This window comes from Cotesia glomerata, linkage group LG4 (assembly GCF_020080835.1).
Source record: "Cotesia glomerata isolate CgM1 linkage group LG4, MPM_Cglom_v2.3, whole genome shotgun sequence".
In the NCBI taxonomy this organism is placed as follows: Eukaryota; Metazoa; Arthropoda; class Insecta; order Hymenoptera; family Braconidae; genus Cotesia; species Cotesia glomerata.
The window spans coordinates 14632992-14655654 of NC_058161.1; the positions used below are offsets into that span (position 1 = coordinate 14632992).

General features: G+C 26.9%; 4 protein-coding genes across 9 annotated transcripts; 2 read left to right on the top strand and 2 right to left on the bottom strand.

Moving 5' to 3' along the window:
• The first annotated feature begins 2226 nt into the window (after positions 1-2226).
• On the top strand, positions 2227-4769 carry LOC123262823 (fumarylacetoacetate hydrolase domain-containing protein 2A). Its single transcript, XM_044725284.1, has 7 exons — positions 2227-2484; positions 3098-3255; positions 3329-3490; positions 3592-3808; positions 3871-4205; positions 4282-4369; positions 4532-4769. Exons 2-7 carry the CDS (start codon positions 3119-3121, stop codon positions 4592-4594), a joined length of 1002 nt encoding a protein of 333 aa, XP_044581219.1. The 5' UTR covers positions 2227-2484; positions 3098-3118; the 3' UTR covers positions 4595-4769.
• A 616-nt stretch (positions 4770-5385) lies between these two features.
• Positions 5386-10621, bottom strand: LOC123262792 (MICOS complex subunit Mic60). 2 transcript variants are annotated; one of them, XM_044725218.1, is made up of 15 exons: positions 10300-10620; positions 9872-9951; positions 9750-9797; positions 9454-9669; positions 9323-9390; positions 8624-8731; positions 8190-8400; positions 7697-8105; positions 7491-7625; positions 7084-7312; positions 6830-6988; positions 6321-6424; positions 6071-6258; positions 5801-5996; positions 5386-5585 (listed from the first exon to the last, which is right to left on the bottom strand). In XM_044725218.1, the coding sequence occupies exons 1-15, from the start codon at positions 10351-10353 to the stop codon at positions 5574-5576; spliced, it is 2217 nt and encodes a 738-aa protein (XP_044581153.1). In that variant the 5' UTR covers positions 10354-10620; the 3' UTR covers positions 5386-5573. The 2 variants fall into 2 exon arrangements, with proteins under 2 accessions (XP_044581153.1, XP_044581154.1); XM_044725219.1 differs by lacking the exon at positions 8624-8731 and having other exon boundaries at positions 10300-10621.
• Positions 10622-11747: 1126 nt separating this feature from the next.
• LOC123262819 (casein kinase I-like) lies at positions 11748-15579 on the top strand. 5 transcript variants are annotated; one of them, XM_044725268.1, is made up of 6 exons: positions 11748-11871; positions 12377-12744; positions 12975-13084; positions 13180-13402; positions 13494-13787; positions 13862-14557. In XM_044725268.1, exons 2-6 carry the CDS (start codon positions 12616-12618, stop codon positions 14165-14167), a joined length of 1062 nt encoding a protein of 353 aa, XP_044581203.1. In that variant the 5' UTR covers positions 11748-11871; positions 12377-12615; the 3' UTR covers positions 14168-14557. The 5 variants fall into 5 exon arrangements, with proteins under 5 accessions (XP_044581203.1, XP_044581202.1, XP_044581204.1 ...); XM_044725267.1 differs by lacking the exon at positions 11748-11871 and adding an exon at positions 12142-12297; XM_044725269.1 differs by lacking the exon at positions 11748-11871 and adding an exon at positions 12143-12285.
• A 3498-nt stretch (positions 15580-19077) lies between these two features.
• On the bottom strand, positions 19078-22476 carry LOC123263115 (dynactin subunit 1-like). The gene is made up of 10 exons (XM_044725649.1): positions 22387-22476; positions 22078-22321; positions 21718-22000; positions 21166-21590; positions 20849-21088; positions 20462-20762; positions 19749-20358; positions 19470-19631; positions 19181-19375; positions 19078-19083 (listed from the first exon to the last, which is right to left on the bottom strand). The coding sequence occupies exons 1-10, from the start codon at positions 22474-22476 to the stop codon at positions 19078-19080; spliced, it is 2556 nt and encodes an 851-aa protein (XP_044581584.1).
• Between the last annotated feature and the right edge of the window lie 187 nt (positions 22477-22663).

Below are 22663 nucleotides of genomic sequence, written 5' to 3' on the forward strand. Positions count from 1 at the left end.
AATTTAAAATAATTAATTTTTACAAATTCTTAAAATCTGTAAAATATAATCTAAATAAAGAAAATTCCTAAAAGCTATATTAATAGAATCTTTCAAAGTTACAAAGTCTCAATAAATTAAAAAACATAACAACGAAAATTTGCACGCCAAAATGAATGAATAGACGAACACTCATTTAGCCGAAAAATGTAAATAATTTTATATTTAGATTAGAAATTTTTTTTAATTAATTTTAAATTAATTAATTTTTGAAAATTAATTTTATTTTAATTTACAAGCATGTAGCAGGAAAACACTCAAATTTCAATGATTGTAAGGTGGACCACATCTAAAAAATTTCCAATTTTTGGATGAGTAATTTTCGGCCGAATCATTATTCCGGATAGGTGGTATTCGAGGATGAATATACGTCTGAACAACCCTTTTTCGAAATCAAATTAATTTTAACTCTTGAGGATTATAAGAGATTTATATTTTACTTTTGTTCGATAACCCGGTGGTTTTACTAATTTACAAAAGAAATTGTTTTCGGCTGTTATTCTATTTAAGCTAATGTATTTTATAAACTTTGAATGTAGCGGAATTTTAAATTTTCTAGAGTCTTAATAATTTGGAATGTTGTCGATCTGACTAGTTGACCGCAACCCGCATCCAGAAGGTGACGCTACCAGCCAGTGCAAATTTAAATGTAATTTATATTATATTAAATTATTTTATTAATTCATAATTTAAATAGTGAACACTATCCAAATTAGAAAGTTTAGGTTCTGTATCGTAGAATATTTATTATATAGAGTATATTTTGTTTCAAATATAAATATAAGCTATTATCGAGGCTACAAAGGGCATTGTAGTTGAGTTCTGAGAAACCTTAGGTACTTGGAGATTCTGAGGAAAGAAAGCCATAAAAAGACACGTGTGAGAAAAATTCTATGATCCCTTGTTTTCAACGGCTTCAAATAATAACGTAACAAAAAAATAAGATCGTTAAATAACATTTTGTTAAACTTGCTTTAATATAATATTGCAATGAAATATATAAAAATTAAATTAAAAATTTATATCCTGTATCCAACTTATAAATAATTATTAATTAATGTTAAAAGGATAAGATTGTATAAAATAATATTATTAAATGATATTTATCTCTTACATTAACAATTAAGCTATTTCATAGTTTTAACAGCTTATAGATTGATAGAAATAGTAATAAGCTTAATCTAATTTGCAAAATACGAATATTAATGCACTGCAATATATATAATTTATAAATAAATATATGTGAATATAATAGAAAATATTATATATTAGTGTGTGAAAATCATTTATATGTAGTAGAAATATGTGTACTTATATATATGTACAAGAGCGGATATATGTATGGGAGTTATGGTGGGAGAAGAACGGAGTTTGAAGCTCATCGGAAAAACTATGTAACGACACTTCTCACCGAGAGCTTAGATTGCTAAGATCACGTCATTGTAAACTTCAATTTTATATTTTGAAGCTTTTTAATATTTTGTCAACTTGAATAATAAATTGAAACCAACTAAATAATTTTGATCAAAATTAAATAACGTCTAAATAGAATTCTTTTATTTAAAATGATTCCTTTCCCGCGCTGAAACCGAGTATTTTAATACTCCCGGGCGAAAGAACTACAGTAAGTAAAGTTTTCAATAAATAAAAATAACATCCACTAGATGGAAGCATAACAAGTTCTGCCATTTTGAATATGGCTGTAAAAAGAGCGCGCTGTACTGTCCCTTACGATTGTTACAAAAGCCGTTCTAATTCAAATAAATTTATAAATAAACTTTAGCCGAAGAACAACGAGAATTCCCGATTAACTCTCTAGTATTTTTTATTTTTTGAATTTCAAAATTTATGGAGGTAATTTTATTCTTACAATTGGATTAATTGATTTTCTTTAAATGAAGCACAGTAATTGAGTGTAATTTTGGATTTCATGTATCTATATAAAAACACTAATTAGCTTCTGTGCTGATAAATTGTTAGAAAAAAAAATACTAATTTTTATGAAGTTGCTTTTAATTTATCAAAAATTAAACGGTATGAAAATTTGTGATAAATTTATTATTTTATAATTTTTAGTAAAATCCTATATTGTTACTGAATGCCAATAAAAAAATTCTATTTTTTTTTCTTTTTTTTTTTTTCTCAGAATTATCAGAATTATATAAGTATACACAGCTGCATACGTAGAAATGGTGAAAATAAATACTTGGTATTTTTTTTACCGACCACGAAACATTAAATTAATATTTTATATTGCGCCACCTAAAGTAATCTACAACGAGTTCTAATCCTGATAAGCTGCTCACGAAAAATTAAAAAAATAAAAATAGTATATCGAAATATACTCTATTAATAGCACAATAGTATTAATTATTAATATCAACGACTGAATATTTGAAACTACGAAGATTTTTTATACAACATTTCATTCATTCCGTGTTTGTAGTAAGATATATTTTATACTTATAATTTATTTGTATTAATTTTTATTATAAAAATTCTCTTAAATCTAGTTAAAATTTTTTTTTTCAATTTATTTTGGTTCTAAAAAAATTAATCAGTAGTTATTGTTTATATTTTCTTAAAAATCTTAGAAAAATATCAGTGAATTTTTTTGGAATTGTTCCAATAATTTGAGTTTTAAACTTACTCCAGAATAGCGAAAAATAATTCTGAAATTTCGTTAAAACGGTTTAACTTTTAGGTTTAATATATAATATACTCAGTCTCTTTTTTTATTCAGTTTTTATTTTAAGCAATATTTTAATTTTAATAATTAATTAGGTAATGATAACTCAAGGCTAAAGTTTTTCGGTTACCATGTTAAAGCTTATATGATGTATCCTTGAATCCGCTCTTTTTCCAATATGTTAATAAAAAAAGTAATAGTATTAATAAAAACCGATGAACGATATTTATAAATTGTTATATTATGAGTTGTCAATAGGCAATAATATTTTCTAAGATTTTAAAGTAACAATATAAAACAATCGTAATTTTCGAAAAAAATCTATAACACTTTATCTAATCTTATTTTATCAATGAAAAATGATTTTAGCAAAATCGCTGAGAAAACATTATGTTTCATTACGGAAAATTACAACGACTTAGTCATTTCATGCAATATAAGTCGTCTTTAATAACAATCAATAGTAACATCAATCAAGTTTTCAATTTATCTAAGAATTTTTCAACCACCGGAGCTCAAAAAATGAGGTATGAATTGCTATTGGGTAAATAGACGTAATAACTATTGTTCTATTGTTCTAATTTCGTAAAAATTTAACAGATTTGTACAATTTACGAATAAAAAAGGCGGGCCACAACATCTTGGCGTACAGCTGAAAGCCGGAGGAGACATCATAGCTATTTCGTCAATAGATTCCAGGATACCTAATACTTTAAAAAAGTTTTTAGAAGGTGGAGAAACTATTAGCAACAAAGCGAAGCGGTATGTATAAACTAATGGAACTAGTTTGACGAAAATTTTATTCAGAGATTATTTCTTTAATTTTTAAGATTATAATTTAAACTGTAACTTTTTTTTTGCAGAATAATTGTTGAAAGCCGTAGTGTTATTCCGGAAGCTGAAGTGAATTTATTAGCACCTATAAATCGAATGGACAAATTAGCTTGTGTTGGTCTTAATTACAGTGGACATTGTTCAGAACAAGGTCTTGAACCACCTACAAGCCCAGTGATATTCAATAAATTTCCTAGCAATATTATAGGACCAACAGATGATATTTTATTACCTTCAAACTCCGATGTAAGTATAATATAACAAAGAAATTTATAAATATAAATTGTTTAATAAAATTAATTTATCAGAAAGTTGACTGGGAAGCTGAGTTAGCGATAGTTATTGGTAAAAGTGGTAAAGCGCTAAGCAAAGAAGATGCCGAAAATTGTATTTTTGGATACACAGTAGCTCAAGATCTCAGTGCTCGTGATTGGCAGAAAGGTAAACGGAATGGTGGACAATTTCTTCTTGGCAAAGCTATGGACACTTTTTGTCCTCTGGGTCCTGCTGTAGTTACTAAAGAATCGATAGGTGACATTAACAATTTATCGGTTCAAACTTGGGTTAATGGAAAGCTTAAACAAGACGGGAACACAAGCGAACTTATTTTTAAGCCTCGTGACATTGTAGCATTTATCTCTCAGTATGTACTGAAATATCAACTTATATTTTAATCTTAATAGAAAAGATCAGTTTTTCAATAATGCTAAATATTTTAGGTTCATGACTTTGCTGCCTGGAGATGTTATCTTAACAGGTACTCCTGCAGGAGTAGGATTCACACGTAATCCACCGGAATTCCTCAAGGTAATTTAATTATTTTTAAATATTTATTAAAATTCCTATTTTTTTTTTTTTTAAGTACAGAAAAATTTTAAGTAATGGATCACCTACATTTTAAATATATCATAAGATTTAATGTTAACAGACTTATCTAACACTTTACATTTATTTGAATTTTTTTTACAGAAAGGAGATATCTTGGAAACTGAAATTCATTCTCTCGGCCGTTTGAAAAATAATGTTAAGTAGAAAATAGTTTCATAGTAAATATGAATCTTAAAGAAAATTTTTCTGTAAGATTAATTTACTAAACGGACAAACATTTTTTACGGTATTATATGGTTTTGCGGATAAAAGGAATACTTGATCTACTTAGATTTTTTGTATAATATTATGTTGTTATAAAATATAATTTTTAATATAATATAATTTATTTTTTTTTTTATTATCCTGCACAAAAACTAAAAATATTTTTTTAGTAAAACAGTTATATTTAATGAGTTTATTATTATAAGAAGTGCGTCAAGACTGAACTTAATAATAGGATTTCTTATGAAACTTATCAATTCTCTGCTAATATCATTTGAATTTATTAAGTTACTTGTGGCAACAAATAAATCAATAAAATGAATTACTTCAGACGAACGAAGGATGTCACGTTATGAAAATGTGGCATTTATTTCAAGTAATATGAATTTTTTGATTAAATTAAAAGAAACCTCAGATTCCATGAAAAACTATACTATCACAGTACAAAGAAGCCATTTGATACGTACATAAGTATATAAATAAATGCTACATGACTCTTCATCATTTGTAGGAAGGGAAATTTCAATTTAATTAGAATTCTGTTGTAAATTAAATTACAAAAATGTGAATTCTCAATTATAATAGTTAGAAATATTAAAATCATAAACACAAAATATTCTAAAAATGAATAAAATAAAAAAAAATAAAATATATTTTTTAACAATAATACTACAATATAAATAAAAAGAAATTATTTATAGAATAGATGTTATTATTGTAGAGTAAAATTTTAAGATTTTTAAATTTTTAATTAACTGGGTCTTCAACAATTATATTCAAATATACATTACTAATTTTTTAATTATACAAATATCTATTTTTTTTTCTTGGCTGAATAGAAAATTCATATCATATTGATGTCTGCGCTCGTTATTGATAGAACAGTGAAGCACAGATTGATAAATATTTTGTTCATTAATTAATGGTCAACCTGTAATCAAAATATTGAAATTTTTATTAAATTTTTCATTATATTTTCAGAGCTATATAAAATGTTACATTGATTTTATTTTTAATATATGAAAACCAAAATATAGTATTGATTAAAAATTTAATCAGTATTCTTCATTTTAAATAATTTATACCATAAAAATATTCAATATAGAGCATTTTATAATTTTAGTCATTTTAAGTAAATTAACAAACCTTTTTTGGCTGTTCGCTACCAAGAAATAAAAGTCCTATAGCCCCAGTATAAGCAATTAAAGTGTCGACTGCTTGTTGTGTTTCTAATAAAATTCTTGTTTCATTCATCCAATCTTTAGCTACGCTTCTTGGCGCTCCACTCAATAAATTCATATACTTAAGACTCAATTTTAAATCTCCTCGATCGAGCCAATATCTATAAAATTAAAAATGATATGTAATAAATATAAAATAGAATGTTTGGCAACTACAACAATAACAATATTTTACCTTGCACGATTCAAAATATCGTATGTATCGAGTTTATTGACATCAATTGGTTCATCAGATAGCTCACTCTTTGTTATAGGAGTTTCAGCCTTAACGAGTAAAAAGTTTTGGAGATAACTCAAGAAGTAAATTGGTAAAGATGCACCTTCTTCGGGAACAAGAGCGAGTCGTCTTGCCATGTGTTCAACCTAAAATTAAAATATTTTTTAGACTACTTTAATTTAAGATATAAATTAATTTTTCAACTGACCTTTAAAAATCGTTCTCTTAGAACATTTTCCGTAAAAACACCTCGTTTTACAGCTTCTTGAGGTATGGCAGCAAGAGTTGCTTGGACCAGAGTATCATCTTTTGCTAAAAAAAAAATATATTTATTTTAGACGTACTTATTAACCTTTGATATACACTAAGAAAAAAATTTTTTTTTGAAAAAGATAGGCGTTGCTATCAAGAAAATTAATTCGTTGAAAACTTTCAATAATTTTACTTCTTAGCTGAAGAAATCAAAATTTCTCTAGATTTAGGAAAAAACAATTTTAAATAAAGATTCGCAGGTTGTCTATTTAAATCAAAGAAACTTTTTTTCTACAAGAAAGTTGCTGTGAGAAAAATTTTGATTTATTCAACTAAGGAATAAAATTGTTGAAAATTTTCAACATATTAATTTCTTATTACAATATTGCTCATTTTTTTAAAAAGAATTTTTTTCTCTCAATGTATCCTATGCCATTGCAAATTAATAAGAAAAAAAAAACTTACGAGCAACTTTTGAAACGGCTTTTATTTCTAATTCCAGTGGTTTTAGTGGTTGATCATCTAAAATACTGTGTGGTGTAGCTTTTACTGCTCTTGCTAATGCTTGACAAGCAGCCCAAAGTACTTGTACTTCACATGCTCCTTTTTCTTCCGATAAACGTACTAGAAATAAGAATTTAATATTTAGTTATTATCCGTTTTAAAAACGTATGTTATACTAATGTAACTAAAAGATTGCTATATAAGGCAGTACTTACATTTAAGGGCTTCATCTAATCCACGCAAACGCCCAACAACTACTCCGAGTTGTGCTTTATAATTGCTTGATTCATTTTCTAATTTTTCTTCAAGAGTTTGGTTTACTAACCGTTCAGTTTCTCTTTCCTTTAATTCAAGAGTTTCCTTCAGTTGATCTGCATTAATCTGAGCTTGGAGTTTCAGTTGCTTACGAAGTTCTTCCATAAAAATTTTTCTTTCTTCCAAAAGCTATAAAAAATATTGATATTAATAAAAAATTTTTAGAACACTAAATCTAGCCCATGTGATTTTTAAAAGTTTACAAAGTGTCAAAAAAAGTTTAATTTGTACATGTCAATAATTTGAATGATATTCTTGGAAAGAGATATTATAAATGAAACTTGATTATCAAACTATAAAATATTACCTTTTTATCAAACTCTTCTTGAAGAAGTCGCTTTTCTTTGTTTAATTCTCTACTAACAATTTCATTTATTTTGCTATCATCCGCACTTGCCCCGGAGGAATTCAATGCAGCTTTCAGTTTTTCATTCCCAATGGTCTAAGCAAAAAAAAATTAATTAATAAATAAAAAATTGACATGAACGAAAGGTAGTTTCAAATTTTACGAACTTCAAGTTTATCTAACTCTGATTTCAAATAGTTGACTTTGTTATACATATAAAGTACAAAGAGATCGAATGCTTTGTCACTACTAGGCAATAGTCCATCGTTTACATTCATATCAGGGAACAATATTTGAAGTTCTTCATGAAAATGTTGCCTAGCAATATTCATTTTATCCATGAATTTTTCAGCGATCTTCACATTGGATTTTTCGTCTTCATATTTTTTTTTAGCTTTATGAAGATCAGTCAAAAGTTTATCAACGAAGTTACGAGCTTCTGATTTTATTGTATCCGGTATATCGAATTTCGAATTCATGGAACTCAAATATTGTTTTATTTCTTGCTCAGCATCGGAGGTGAATTTATCAACTTGTTGGATAATTTTTTTCCGCTTCTCTAAATCTTCTTTCAATCTATAAGCCAGTTCAATAAAAATTTTACTTCAGAAGATTGGTTTATTATATCAATTAAAAAAAATGTGCTTTTAATGAAAATACCTTTTCCAAACTGACGATGAATGTACAGTTGAAACGTTAGCTTCAACGACTTCCGCAATTCCTCGATTGTAATTGTTGACAACTTGTATAGCATTTTCATATTCACTTATTACTTTTGTAGCTAATTGACTGCATGATCTCTTTAAATCATCTAGGCTCGTAGCTTTCACTTGATTCAAATCTTTTGAAGATGGACGAGGAAGATTATTCTCTGAATCAAATGAAAAATGGAATATTTAATTGATGTATTCACAAAAGTTAAAATCAATACTATTTTGTAATAATTACTGGTACTCATAAAATCTATTAACGACTTAGTGAATGAATTAAAACAAATAATCGTTAATCAACAATTATCAGTTTTAATAAATTTCTACATCTTTCTTCTTTATTATTGAACTTAAGAACATAAAATAAGTATATAAGTTACCTACCAGCTTCTATTTCATCTTTTTTTGTTTTTTTCGGTTTATTATCAGTGTTGACTGAAATCTCGGATTTTTGCTTCTTTTCAATTGGCGCCTCAATGATTGCTTTTGAAGCTAAGAATGTTAGTTATGATTAAGTTAAAAAAATAATAATGTTAGAGTTATTATTTTTATAAAAATGCAGTTAAATAAAGAAACAGACATCAATTAAAGACCGTTTAAATACAAAACAAAACATCTATTGAAAGTACTTTTTTTTTTTTTTTATTATTATTATTTAATAAAGTTATTTGATGTGATTAAATGAATAATTTTGTTGCAAAGAACAGTACTAAATTTTACTTGAAAATTTTTGCCAATTATTCGAAGAAATTTAAAATTTACTCATCAAGAAAAATCGAATTCACTAAGAAATGCTATTAAAAAAAAAAAAAAAAAAAAAAATGTAATAAATATTGTAAACCAATAAAAAAAATAATACACTTTGCTTTAACTTAACTAAATAAAATAATATTTAAACTAATAAAATTACTTCTAATCAATTAAATACTAATTTTTCAAAAAGCATTATTACATTATTTACACACTGCTTAAAATAGTAATAAAATTACGTTAACACGACAAAAACGAGTTCAAAATTTATTAGAAATTGTAAATAAAATTCACTTATAAAAAAAAGAAAAGTTTTTTTAATTGTTTCCTAACCTTTTTTTTCTTCTTTCGGTTTCGTAATTTCAGATTCTTTTGTAGTATCAAAAATTCCAAACGGGACACTGTAGGAAAAAATTTATTAAAAGAATTCAAGTTAAAAAAATAGACAAACTATAAATTCATACCTTTGCTTGAAATTGTTGAAAAAATCACGAATGTAAGCTATAAAAGAATTTTCTTCTAAAAATATCAATTTTATTGTTTCATCAGCTCCAGGAATCCACTTATCAAGAGTGTCTCTAAATTCTCTATTATTCTTTGCATATCCTAATATAGCGATTGTTCCTAATGTAAGTGAACCGACAGCCAAGAGACCGATTCGACTCTTACTTTTTTTATTGCTGTAATTTTTAATAGTAAATTTTACAATTAATTAATTTCAACTTTAACAAATCTATAAAAGAAAAAAAACTACTAATACCTTTGGTAGCCATCTGATGAATGTCTTACTAATAAACGATGCGACAATCTAAAATTTTAATTGCAATATTAGTTAATAAAATCTTGACATAATGAATATCAATAATTATACATTTTTAATACCTGTTTTCGACATTATTGCGATTTTGCAAAGCTTTGCTCCGAACCGCTGAATACAACCTTGAATTATCAAATTTCTCAACCTATATAAGTATAGGTAATCATTTTTATTTAAAATTATGACAGATATGTTAAAATTAAATTTTATATAAGTTAAATTAAATTATATAGAATTATATATAAAATTTAATATATAGCAATGCTCAATTTAGAAAGGTTAAGTTTTGAATTTAAATATGTACCTCATGATAATCTTACATTGTAATTTTTAAAAGTATGCATTTTGAATAAATGTTCTTTTAAAAATAATATCAGATATATTAAAATATAATAATTTATAAATACAATGCAGATTATAAAAAAATTCGTTAATTCATAAATGTTATGTAAATATTGAATTATAACATAATACTCCAAAAAATAATACTTACTTTATAAATTTGACAAAATGAATTTTTCGAAACATTAAAGCCGACACGATACATTTTATTTTAATCCGGAATCAAAATTTATAAAAAATTTATGTTTTTCTAATGTAAAAATTTAAGCAATAATAGAGAAATGCAAAATATTGAACTATTATTTGAGACAGTTTTTAAAAATGATTCCCATTTTTTATGCGTTTTCTTGCGCTTCGCTGCTTGCCCTTTCTTTGAAAACTAAAAACAGCTGATGAACTGGATTTTTTTCTTTTATTTTCAAATCGTCGAAAGATCAGAGCGCAAGCAGCAGTGTTGAGTATCGCTAATGAACTGTTGTACAGCACTGCATCCCTGTATTCCTGTATTCAGGTAGTTAATGTCACCTTGGGTTAAAATTCTAAAAGTATTTCAGGTTTTTGATCAACTTTTTTCTGAAAAATTTAGATAAGAATAAATAAATACATCCAAAACATCTATTAGATATTTAAATACTTCAAAATGGGGAAAATTCGTAAATGGAACCGGAATTAAAAATTAATTTTTTCGTTATTAGAAAAATCATGCAAAATCAATATAAAATTCTTACAAGACCAAAGCTTAAAGGTGGACTGGAGTAAATGCATTTTCAGAAATTTTGTTTATTAATTACTTTTAGAAAAAATTTTTATATGAACTATTACAAAGCCTCCGCAATGGTCAGTCGTATGCTATTTTTCGAAAACTTAATTTTATTTGAATTAAAAATTTATTTAAAAAAGTAAATTTTCTGAAAATCCATTTACTTAATATTTTCATTCATAATTTTCAAACTTTAACTATTTTAATGTGGAAAAACTGTTTTCTTTATTTTAGTTTTACTGAAATTTTCATTGCAAGTATCCTTGACATTTACATCAAACTTGAGGATACGTTCAACTTTAATAACTTTAATTGCAAGTTGACAGAAATGGTGTGATCATGGACATCATGGACGTGAACTACGTGAACTAACTTTAAAAAAAAAAATCTATCAACAATCGACAAAAAATCATAAATTTATAACTTTTATCGATGTTTCAAGCATTTTTCCATTAAACTAAATATTATGTCAATCAACTTTCAGTTAACATAGAGATCTGGGTGGTTGTTCCTAAAAGAATAGGAAAATTTTATGAAAGATTTAACATGAATTGAGAAACTTAAAATTTTTAAGAAATTTACCTTTATTAAAACACAATTATTATAAATTATAATATTATGATATTGAATGGGATACTATGGTTTGCTTTTTTTATTTTTTTTATTTTAACATTTATAACTTCATAAGTTGTAGATAGAAAATTGTTGTGATTTTTAAAAAGTTTATCTGTCAGCCATTTTTAACTGCGAATAGCGCTTGGTGGATATTTCAATTCTCCTTGAAGCCAAAGCCATCTATAGTATACAATTGTGAACGACAAATTGATGTGTGTACGGTCCTGAAATATAAAGGTCAATGACGCAAGTACTGCTGTCATTCTCGGTTAATATTATTTTTAGTGATCGTTTTTCAAAGAACCGAATCGAATAAAATAATTATTCATAATAATTCGTAATTAAGCGGTAAGGAAGTATTGTAAGAATAAGACTAGATTTAAAAATTAACAAAAAAAATCCACATTTATCTATAAGCAGTGGAGAAACAAAAAAACTATGGCATGTAGTTGCCGCATCACTTCCGGCCATTTCCCACTTCAGCCCATTTTTTGTTCATGTTGCTCACTTCATGTTGATCACTGTTAACTCTGATTGGTTTATCTTTCTAGTTTTTGAGTTATTTTAATATATACTGTCCTTTTACACCATTCTCTAAGTTTGCAGAGAATGAAAATGTCGACAAATTGGTGGGGTTCACTGTGCCACTAGTGACTTTCGCCAACCGTTTGTCCATAATTTCAACCGATAACTTAGTAATACAGGAGTGTAATCAACATTATTTAGCTTCTGTTAAAATATCTGATGATAAATTAAATAATTGTAAAGTCAAATGTAATTATAATTGGTGTTGTGGTTATTTTATATTAATTACAATATTGATAAATTCATGACAATGTTTGGTACCTTCTAGTGCTCTCTCGTGGATAATGAAATACTCTTAATCACGGCATTGACAAATTCAACAGACCAACAAGATTTATCAATAAATTTAGTAAACGACATTAAAACGTATATCAGAGTGTGCTTGCGTTTAGATAAGAGAGAAATAAAAAGAAAAAAATAAATCGACCGAAAACGACGGCCAGTGAAGAAAAGAAAAGAGTATATACGGGTGTGTTTTCCTATTTAGACTAAAATACAAGAGAAAGCATGGCGATGCTCGGTGGTGTGCTGGGCAAGAGCGAATTTATTGTTGGTGGAAAATACAGACTAATGAGAAAAATTGGATCTGGTTCATTTGGTGACATTTATCTTGGCATCAACATTTCAAATGGCGAGGTGAGAATACCGTTCAGTTTTATTTTATTCTTTGTTTCCCTCTTTGTATAAGTATCTTTTTTTTTTTTTTTTTTATTTATTTCGATTGTTAGTACATCAAAATTTATTTTTAAGTATATTCACTCATATATTTTCATATACATACATATCCATGTATGCATAATATATCTTTCAAAATGAAAAAAGAATAATATTTTTATACCATCTGTCTTTCTTTTGTTTTACGGCAGGAAGTCGCTGTCAAACTAGAAAATGTGCGAGCACGTCACCCACAATTGCTTTATGAATCAAAATTATATAAAATATTACATGGAGGCATCGGTATTCCACATATACGCTGGTAACTACACGCCTATATATATATGATCTGATAAATTTTTAGGAAAATAATAAATCTTGATTGAAACTCATCATATTGTTAATTTCGAAATGTAGGTATGGACAAGAACGTGATTGGAATGTTTTGGTAATGGATCTACTTGGTCCTTCACTTGAAGATCTTTTCACATTCTGTTCACGAAGGTTTACAATTAAAACGGTGCTTATGTTGGCTGATCAAATGATTGGTAGAATTGAATTTGTTCACTGTAAACACTTTATTCACAGAGATATCAAGCCAGACAATTTTTTAATGGGTATTGGTCGTCATTGCAATAAAGTATGTTATCAAATAATTAATAACTCTTTGCTTAGAATATTTTTTGACGATCGGAGTAATAAAAACAAAATTTTATTTTTTTTTATTTTAGTTATTCATTATTGATTTTGGGTTAGCAAAAAAATACCGAGATACTCGTACAAGGTGTCATATATTATATCGTGAAGATAAAAATTTAACTGGTACTGCGAGGTACGCATCAATAAATGCGCATGTTGGTATCGAGCAAAGTCGGCGTGATGACATGGAATCACTGGGATACGTTCTCATGTATTTCAATAGAGGTTCGCTTCCTTGGCAGGGTTTGAAAGCAGCAACAAAAAAACAAAAATACGAAAAAATAAGTGAGAAAAAAATGTCCACTCCTGTTGAAGTTTTGTGCAAAGTAATTGTTGCTTTTTTTTTCTTTTTTGTTAATCATATTAATATTGTTCATATTAAAATAATAATATTTCCCAGGGCTTCCCAGCAGAATTTGCAATGTACATAAACTACACCAAGGGACTAAGATTTGATGAAAGCCCTGACTACATGTATCTCCGGCAGCTCTTCCGAATTCTCTTCCGTACTTTAAATCATCAGTACGATTACACTTTTGATTGGACAATGCTGAAACAGAAAGCAGGAATCGCCCTCCCAGGAGCAGTATCTGGAGTTACTGGTACAGCTGTTCCTGGACCACAAGGCCAAGGTCAGCAGACAACCGCTCTAGCCAACGCACAGACAAGCACACAGAGGAATCCAGAGACGTTCGATGTTCTCTAGATTATGCGTTTTCTATTTTTATTCTTTTTTTCGCTTTCTCTTTTCTGATATCTTTTCTTCTATCGAGTCATTTTGTTTTACAATATCGTTAAAAGCCCTGACGGACCATTTTTCATTTTTTATTTTACTGTTTAATTACTAAATTTATTTTAGTCATTATTATGCCTAAATTTGTGAATATTTCATCTATGACATTACTTAAAATTAATTCTTTTTGTTTATGTGGTACAGGCGATCTACCAGTAAATTTATAGTGATAACAAAAAAAAATTTTTTTAACTAATCTTCAATTGAAATTAGTAATTATGCTGCACTTTAAAAAATTATTCACTAAATTTACCGTAATGTAACACAATTGTTTGAAAAGTTATCATGGAGCAAGGTCAAAAACAGAATTTTAACTTGATTAAACTCAAAATTAGAAGACAAAAATGGTATCAGAAGAATAACGCGACATGCCATGATTGACTCAACTACAAAGCTGTTGATTTTTTTTATTAAAAATAATACATAAGGCTGAATAAAACAAAAAATAAAGAAAATCAATCCAGCAGTATGGTGTTTTCTTAAATAAAAAATAATCACAGCCTTTACATTTGTCGTGATATTGTTAGATCAGTTAGTAGTAACTATTGAATTGAAAACAAACAAAAAAAGTAAACGATTAAGTGGAAATTATAACTATTCTATGGCTCTTTCTAAATGAATTCTTACATTGACCCTTAACTCATCAGATGAGTTTAATTATATATTTTAGTGGAAAAAAAAACTTTAATAATTATATCAAAAATGAAATCAATTCTTTTCTGTCTCTCTTTTACAAATACAATTTTGACTTTAATACCCTACTACTCTGGATTCATTATTTTAAGCTGGCAGTCATTGAAACAATTTTAAGATATCTTATAATTAATTATTTAATGAATTTTTTTATTTATTTTTCATTGTTATTAATGTGATTTGTTATATTATAATACTATTTAGATAATAGATAGATATTTTATAATTCGCTCAATGACTGAAACCAGAAAAAAATGCTGGTGTTTAAAAGTAAACGTATTCTGATTGATCAATCGTAATAATCCTTTGTGATTGGGACATCTATTCGAATCTGTTACAGGAGCGCCTTAAAACACTAACTCCGTGATAGCACCAAACCCGAAAGCGATCACTGTGGTATCTCAATCATGATACATAACCCAATTAACCCAACGAACAACCGTGCGAGCCCGAGTCTCAAGTGCGAGCGACTCATTAAGATTTGAGAAGATCATTCAAGGACGATTTAGAGATAATGCTAAATAAGTAAATAAACGAATTCAATAAACCTTTAGGTTTGTTTAATTCTAAAAATCAATGGAAAACGGATAGATATAAGGTTTATCAATTAAATAATAATTATTAAAAAAGTTGTAAGACTTCACTGATATTATTTTATTCTTACACAAATACTATATATATATATTATATATGTATATATATTGGTTAGTCTATGCCAAATTAAAATTTATGAAAATTTCATTTTATAATTATACTGGAATTTTTTACATCATAATACCTACGGAAATGAAAAATTGTTTCTTAGCTTTTCAAAATTTTTCATTTAAGTATTAGAAATATGTAAAATTAATTAACTATTAACTATAATTCTGATTTGTCGACGTATTTTCAAAATAAATTAAGTTAAAATAATTTCAAGCTTTAGTATTTCTACATTTTGTTTTTATATATATATAATTCAACATTTCAATGAATTTTGTCAAATAAAAACGAATGTAAAATAAAATTTTTTTTTCTTTGTATAATAAATGTTTATTATTTTCAAAATTTTCAAGCTTAATCTGATTAAATATTTTCAAAGTTATCATTAGTAATTAATATTTTTAATTTATCGGTAAATATACTTACTTTATTTAGTATTTATTGCAAAGAATAGTTGTATAAAATTTTCTTAATTGTAAGTGAAACTTTTAAAGCCTTTTCAGCCAATTGAAACGATGATAAGCCAATTGGACCGAATTAGTTAGTTACTTTTTCACTAAAAATAGCTTCTTTCACTGCAATCAGAGTTCCATAGACTAATTTTAATTGATTTCTAACTATTAAAGCACAAAGCTTCAAAGATGATGAATTCTCAAAAGTACAATTTTAGGATAATATGGAACTTATTAAACATAAGTAAAGAATGGACTGATTTAATTGGTACACGTAGTTGAAATTTCCAGGACAAAAAACGTAGTATTATTTTTATTGGAAAAAAAAAGTTAGTGCTATTATTTTTCCAGATACCAATATATAGAAAAAAAAATTGTTTAATAATTAGTTTGACAAACAAAATCGAAAATTTTTTGACTATTATTATCGATAAAAAGAGAAAATCAAAGTTCGATTTTCCTAAAGCATTTAATTTGGCATAGATTATTTCATATATTTATAATTTTTCCTTATCTCTTTATATCATTTTGTTTTTTCTTAAAGTTCTTGTTTCTCGTCTCACCGTTACATTTGTCAAACTGTATACATATTTTCTTTTCTTTTTTTTTTTTTTTATTTTTTTTTATTTTTTTTTTTTTTTATTTATAAGCTTAAAAACTAATATGACTTAAAGTCTTCAACTCATACTTTCATTCATTTCATTATTTATCAATTTAAACTAAAGATTTTATAATAACATAAAATGTTTAAATACAATAAAAATGTTTTCTTTTTTTGAAAATATAAGTAATTATACTCCTTTTTCACAAGATAGTCATTAATTAATTACAAATAACAATTGCTTGTGCATACGTATTATCAATGTATGATAAGGCAACCTATGTACATACTACAATGTTTTTTTATTTTTCTTGTAAATTATTGAAAAATTTTGATATCAAAGATTAACAAAAAAAAATTAGTTAAAAGTATTTTTTTATTTCTTAACTGTTTTACTTTATCTGTTACACATTCTGCATTTTTAATTAGAACGTGAGAATGATTTTCATAGTGAATAAGATGCACAATCATTCTTATACTTGTCATTTACCAAAAATTGCTAACTTTCTCAATTTTATTTAAAAAAATTAAATAATTTTACATCCAAAAAAATTAAAAGAGCAAAAAAATTTTCAAATTTTATAGTGATTTTTGAGAAACTACTATATTGTGAAGAATAGTCGTGTTTGCGAATCTTAGGATAGAAATTTATTTTGAAATCGCTCGGAGTAATCAAACAAAATAACGCAAAAAATTCCAAAACCATATCTTTTTTTTTAACGCCGCTCTCGGACTCAAAAACAAATTTCTAATAAGGTAAAATACTTTGATTATTTAATCTGTTACATACTATAGTTTCAATTTAGTATTTTTTTATGTGCGATTTATTTATATTATCGTTAGTAAACTGAGAAATCGTCTTTATTGTATTGTCGATATTTCTTAAATTATTAATCGCACAGTAAATGGAATGAAAAGTGGGTTTTGAAGCATAAATTCATTCTCTTTAAAAACGCTTAGTATTTTAGAGTGAAACTTTTTTTTTTGTTCAACTATGATTCGAACAAGTACAAAAAAGTTATTTCTTTGCTGTTTAGGAAAATCCAGTCCAACTTTCTTCTAGAATAATTGTAATTTTTTTTAATTCTGAAAATTTGTGCGTTTGTGCGTGTGCAATTTTCCAACTAATGTGTCGATCAATTTCAAAATTTAATCATCTGAATCCCGCAAATTGTATCTAGATTAGTTGAATTGATCAAAATATTGGAGCTTAAAAATTTCTCAAAAATCTGCGTCAAATTTATCATCAAACGAGATAAAAATTGAACGATTCTCTCAAAAGATATCGCTACTCAAAAACTTTTAAAAAAGTTTTTTTTTTTTTAAATTACTTCTGAATTTCCTCAAAATTTTTCACTCTTGAGAACTCTTAAATCTATTCATTTATTACTATTAGAGCTAGAGAAACTTTTCATTAATTCTTTAAGTAAGCTCAACCGACTTCTTGAACAATAAAAATAGAACAATTTGACCTACAATTTGACTTTGACTCGGATGTACCTTACATTGAACTTGCTATGATCACTTTCGAAAAATGATATATTCACTACTAATGTTATTATTAAGAGCGAGATGTTTTAAACACAAAGAAATTATAGTTATTTTAATAGAAAAACTCAAGACTAAATTTTATTCAAATATTTTCCAGACAAAGAACAAATAAACTCTCAAAAATCAATGTTTTCTTTGGTCGACATTTAATATTGACTTAGTTAGACACAAGAAATTTTCTCATATAACTTGTTACTTTACTATTCGTTATAACTTAAGTCACGTATTTCGTTGTGAATTTAATCCTGAGGGACCATTGGTGGTTTGGATTAATTTAATTTCAATAAAAAAATCTCTTGCAATAAAAAGATAGGTTTATTGTTTTACTGCAAAAGTTAAATAAAAAAAATCTGTTGTATAAAAATTGTAAAAAAAAAACTAAAGCCTCAATACAATTCTATACACACAAAATTATCAAAGATATTATTCAAACTCCGTATAAAAAAAAACCCCATGCTGTTAACTTCGCAATGTGTTCATTAATTAAAGTGCATATTTGTATATATTAAGGCATTTTAGAACAATAAAAACAAATACCATACAGCAAAAATACGTACTTCAAGTAACCAGAGCAACAAGTCGTATATACCACAAACGATATAGTGAAAATTCAAATTCTATTTATTATAAGGAAATTTTAATTAAGATGATTTTTTAACTGAATATCTGACAATGATAACTTTACAGTATTAAATATTAAGTTAGTAAAATAGCAAAATATAATTTACAATATATCCATTTGTATAAAGAAAAAAATTCAACAAAATTAAAAAAAAAAAAAAAAAAAAGAATTTTTCCTATAAATTTCAAACACAGACGAATTATTATATCTATTTAATAAATAATAATAAAACTTAGATCAAATTATATAATTTTGTCTCCGTGAATTTATAATTGTTATTTTTAATAACATAAAAGTGAATGTACTTTTCGTAACTCGTGAGTACCGATTTTGATACTATGGACTTGACTTGGTCCGGAACATGGCATGTTAATTTGTGCTGCTAGTATACCATTTACTTCTTGCATCGCTGAAACCATTTTGCGGCTAGGAAATACTGAAAAGTTTGTAGAAACTCTTGCGCCTATTGCCTTTTTGACACTTGTTTGATAAACTTCATTCTGAAAATTATATACACATGATATAAATGCTAGCTGTTCTTTGCATGGGTTGTAATAACTTTTTTATCTTAATTTTTTGATCAGATCAACTTACCGTTAGATTTTCTACTCTATTGTTTAAATTTTTTAGGAGTAATTTCCGCTTAATAAATTCATACGCAGGAGTTGTTTTTTCAATTGTAACATTTTTTATGTCAGGTTGGGAGTTCTTAGTCAAATCCGGAATTGCGTTATATATCATAACATTATGTATGTCCTACAATCAATTTTATCAAATGAATGATTATGAAAAAAGGTAAATTAGAAAAAAAATAAAAAATGCATTTATAGACTATTTTCAAAACCCTCAATAAAGAAATCAAATTAATATTACCTTGAGCAACTCAAGTCGTTTTTCCTGTAATGATTCAATATTAGAATCTGGCTGGTCATGTAGAAGTGATGTAGAAATGGGATTCAAATTATTCATTTTCTTTTTAAGAGACTCTGCTACAAGTTTATTTTTCAGTCTATTTTCGCTTGCGAGTGCTTCTTTTAAAGCTGAAATCTCTTGTACTAATAGTCTATTATCAAAGGCAATAGGAGCTCCTGACATAATATTAGTTTCATTACTTCCAGACAATGTAAGATTATTATCTGATCTGTTTCCGGGCGAAGGAATTCCGACAACAGGAGTTGTGACTTTTTTGCCTAAAGATTTCAACTTTTCTTTTAATTGACCTCTTTCTGATTCAAGACTATCAATGTCTGTCTGTAAATGATCCATCGTTTCTTCAAACTCTTTTTCTTTCCGTTTCAATTGATTAATTGCTTCTTCTAATTTTCGTTTTAATTTCTCAACAGTAAGCTCATGATCATGCTGTTGAGTTGCAAGGCGTTTTTCGGCCAATTCCTTTCTTAACATCATCTCTGAAAGTTCTTCTTGTTTCTCTCGGAGGGCCAGTTTTACTTCTCGTATGTCAACATCTTTTGTTTCCAATTTTCTGCAAATAAATTCATCAAGATTAAATATAATTAGTTGTAATAACTCAATAATTTTTTTATTTATGATTCATCTTAAAAGTTTTAATAATAAATTTATTTTACCTGGCCAGATTTTTCGTTTCTTCAAATTCTTTTCGAGTAGTTTGAGCTCGTATACTAATCGGAATTTGATTTTCTACACCATCGGTTAATGCTGATTGGTTAACTGGTGCTTGCTTAACTGTAATTATTTCATTTTCACATTCGACCATTTTTTGGGCTAAGTCTGCTGCCATTTGCTGCACGATAACTAAACTTGCTTTTAATGTTGAAATTGGTCCTAAATCATCAGTATCATAAATTTTTTCACTAGATATTGCAGCCATTTCTTTCAATTTAGATGCATTTATACCAACGTCCAAATCTGAAAAAAAAAAATTGAAAATTATAAATGTACAACTTCTATGTGGTATCGTGTACTTAAAAATCAGTAAAACTTTTTAAACATACCTCCGTTAGTAATAATCGTTTGAATTGCGTTCTTTAATAAGTCTTGAAGCGTTTTGGCTACTTTAACAGCATTTTGATAACAATTAACAAACTGTTGAAGCCAATCTTTATCTAGCCCTAAATTAATGGAAGAGTTTGTTCCATTATTCGATATTTGATCACGAGGAACTCGTCTTCTTGCTGAACTTAAATGTTGTTGAATCACTTCACAAGTTGTTTCAATATGTTGACACAAAAGATCTGAAATATTTTCGTGAAAATAGCAATAAAATATATGATAATCGTGAAAAAACAAAAATTAACGGAAAAAAAATTACCAATATCACCACTATCTCCATCCAAAAGTGTTTTAATAGAACTTGCTTCAACGGTTAAAGCGTCACAAAGATTTCCAAGTGTTTTTGTTCCATTGAGAATCATTTTTGGCTGATTAGCCATTGAACTATCTTCAAATAGAACAGAAAACATCGTTCCGAAATAAACACAACATTTTTCTATGGCTTCTGTTGAAACATTTTCATCTAATTGATCTTTTTTCGCAAGATAAATTAAAGAATCTACAGCCTTTTCTTGAGCCAACATTTCCGGATACGCGGCTCCAACTTTTAACAGTATTTCTGGTGAACATACATTGAGAATTGATTCAAAAGCTCCAAGCACAGTTTGCAAAGAATATATATGACCACACAAGCATGATCTGAATATGTATTGAGCAACCAAGTGACCTTTAACTATCGATGATCTGGAAACGAACCATATTATTAATTTTAATAATTATTATTTATGAAGAAAAAAAATTGCATTGTAATTTAAAATTATAATGCAATTTAAAATTTAAATGAAATTTTATAAATAAATATATTTTATACCTTTCAATACTATCAACAGCTTGATATTTATCTCTCATTTGAGAAATCAATATTTCAGTTTTTTGAATCATTCTAGAAATAAGGAGAAGTGTCATAATTGCATCATGATCACCTCCTCGAATTAGGAAAGCCGGTGGCATGAATAGAAGTAAATATTTAACATGAGTACGAGCTTCCTCAATATCCAACCGGCGTAATTCAAGATCAACTGCTTTGGTTTGTGCACGAGTTTCTGCAAATGTCTTCTGAAAGTCTAAAATTTCCGCAAGTTGTTGATCAGTACCTAAATTCAAAAAAATTTTTTAGAAACTTATTGATCCTTGTTAAAAAGAAATAATCAATAATTTTATAGAAAATAACCTCTAGCGCCCGAATATACAGATTCGGTTGATTGCATGCGATTCTGTAATTGTAAATATTGTTCTTGTAAACGATTAGTAAGTTCTCTAAATTTAGCGATTGTTAATTCACGATCCGCTAAAGTTTCTAAGGCAGCGTCACGATGACGTTGTGCATCTCGAGCGGAACCTAATGCTAAGTCCAATTCTTCTCTAAGTTCAAGCTCTAATTCTTTTGAAGACTCGGCTAGTTGGTCAGACATATCCTACAATAAAATTAAAATTAATAATGAAAAATTGTTCATTTCGTAAAATCATTATTTTATATTACTTGAAGAGCTTCTAAATCTGCAACCGCTTCTTCTAGTTCATTTACTCGCTCTTCGAGAACCATTTTCTTTTCACCGAGCATTTCAACCATTTCTTCTGCACCTAATGCTGCATCAACCTATTTTTTAAATAAAATATATCACTATCAATAGACAGAAAAGTAAAGATTACTTTCTTTAGGTCTTAGAAAGTTAGAACTTAGAGTTGATTATTATAAAATTTGCAGTAATAACAAGTTAGGGAATAGAAGCGTAATTTTTGTAGCATTTACAAGGACA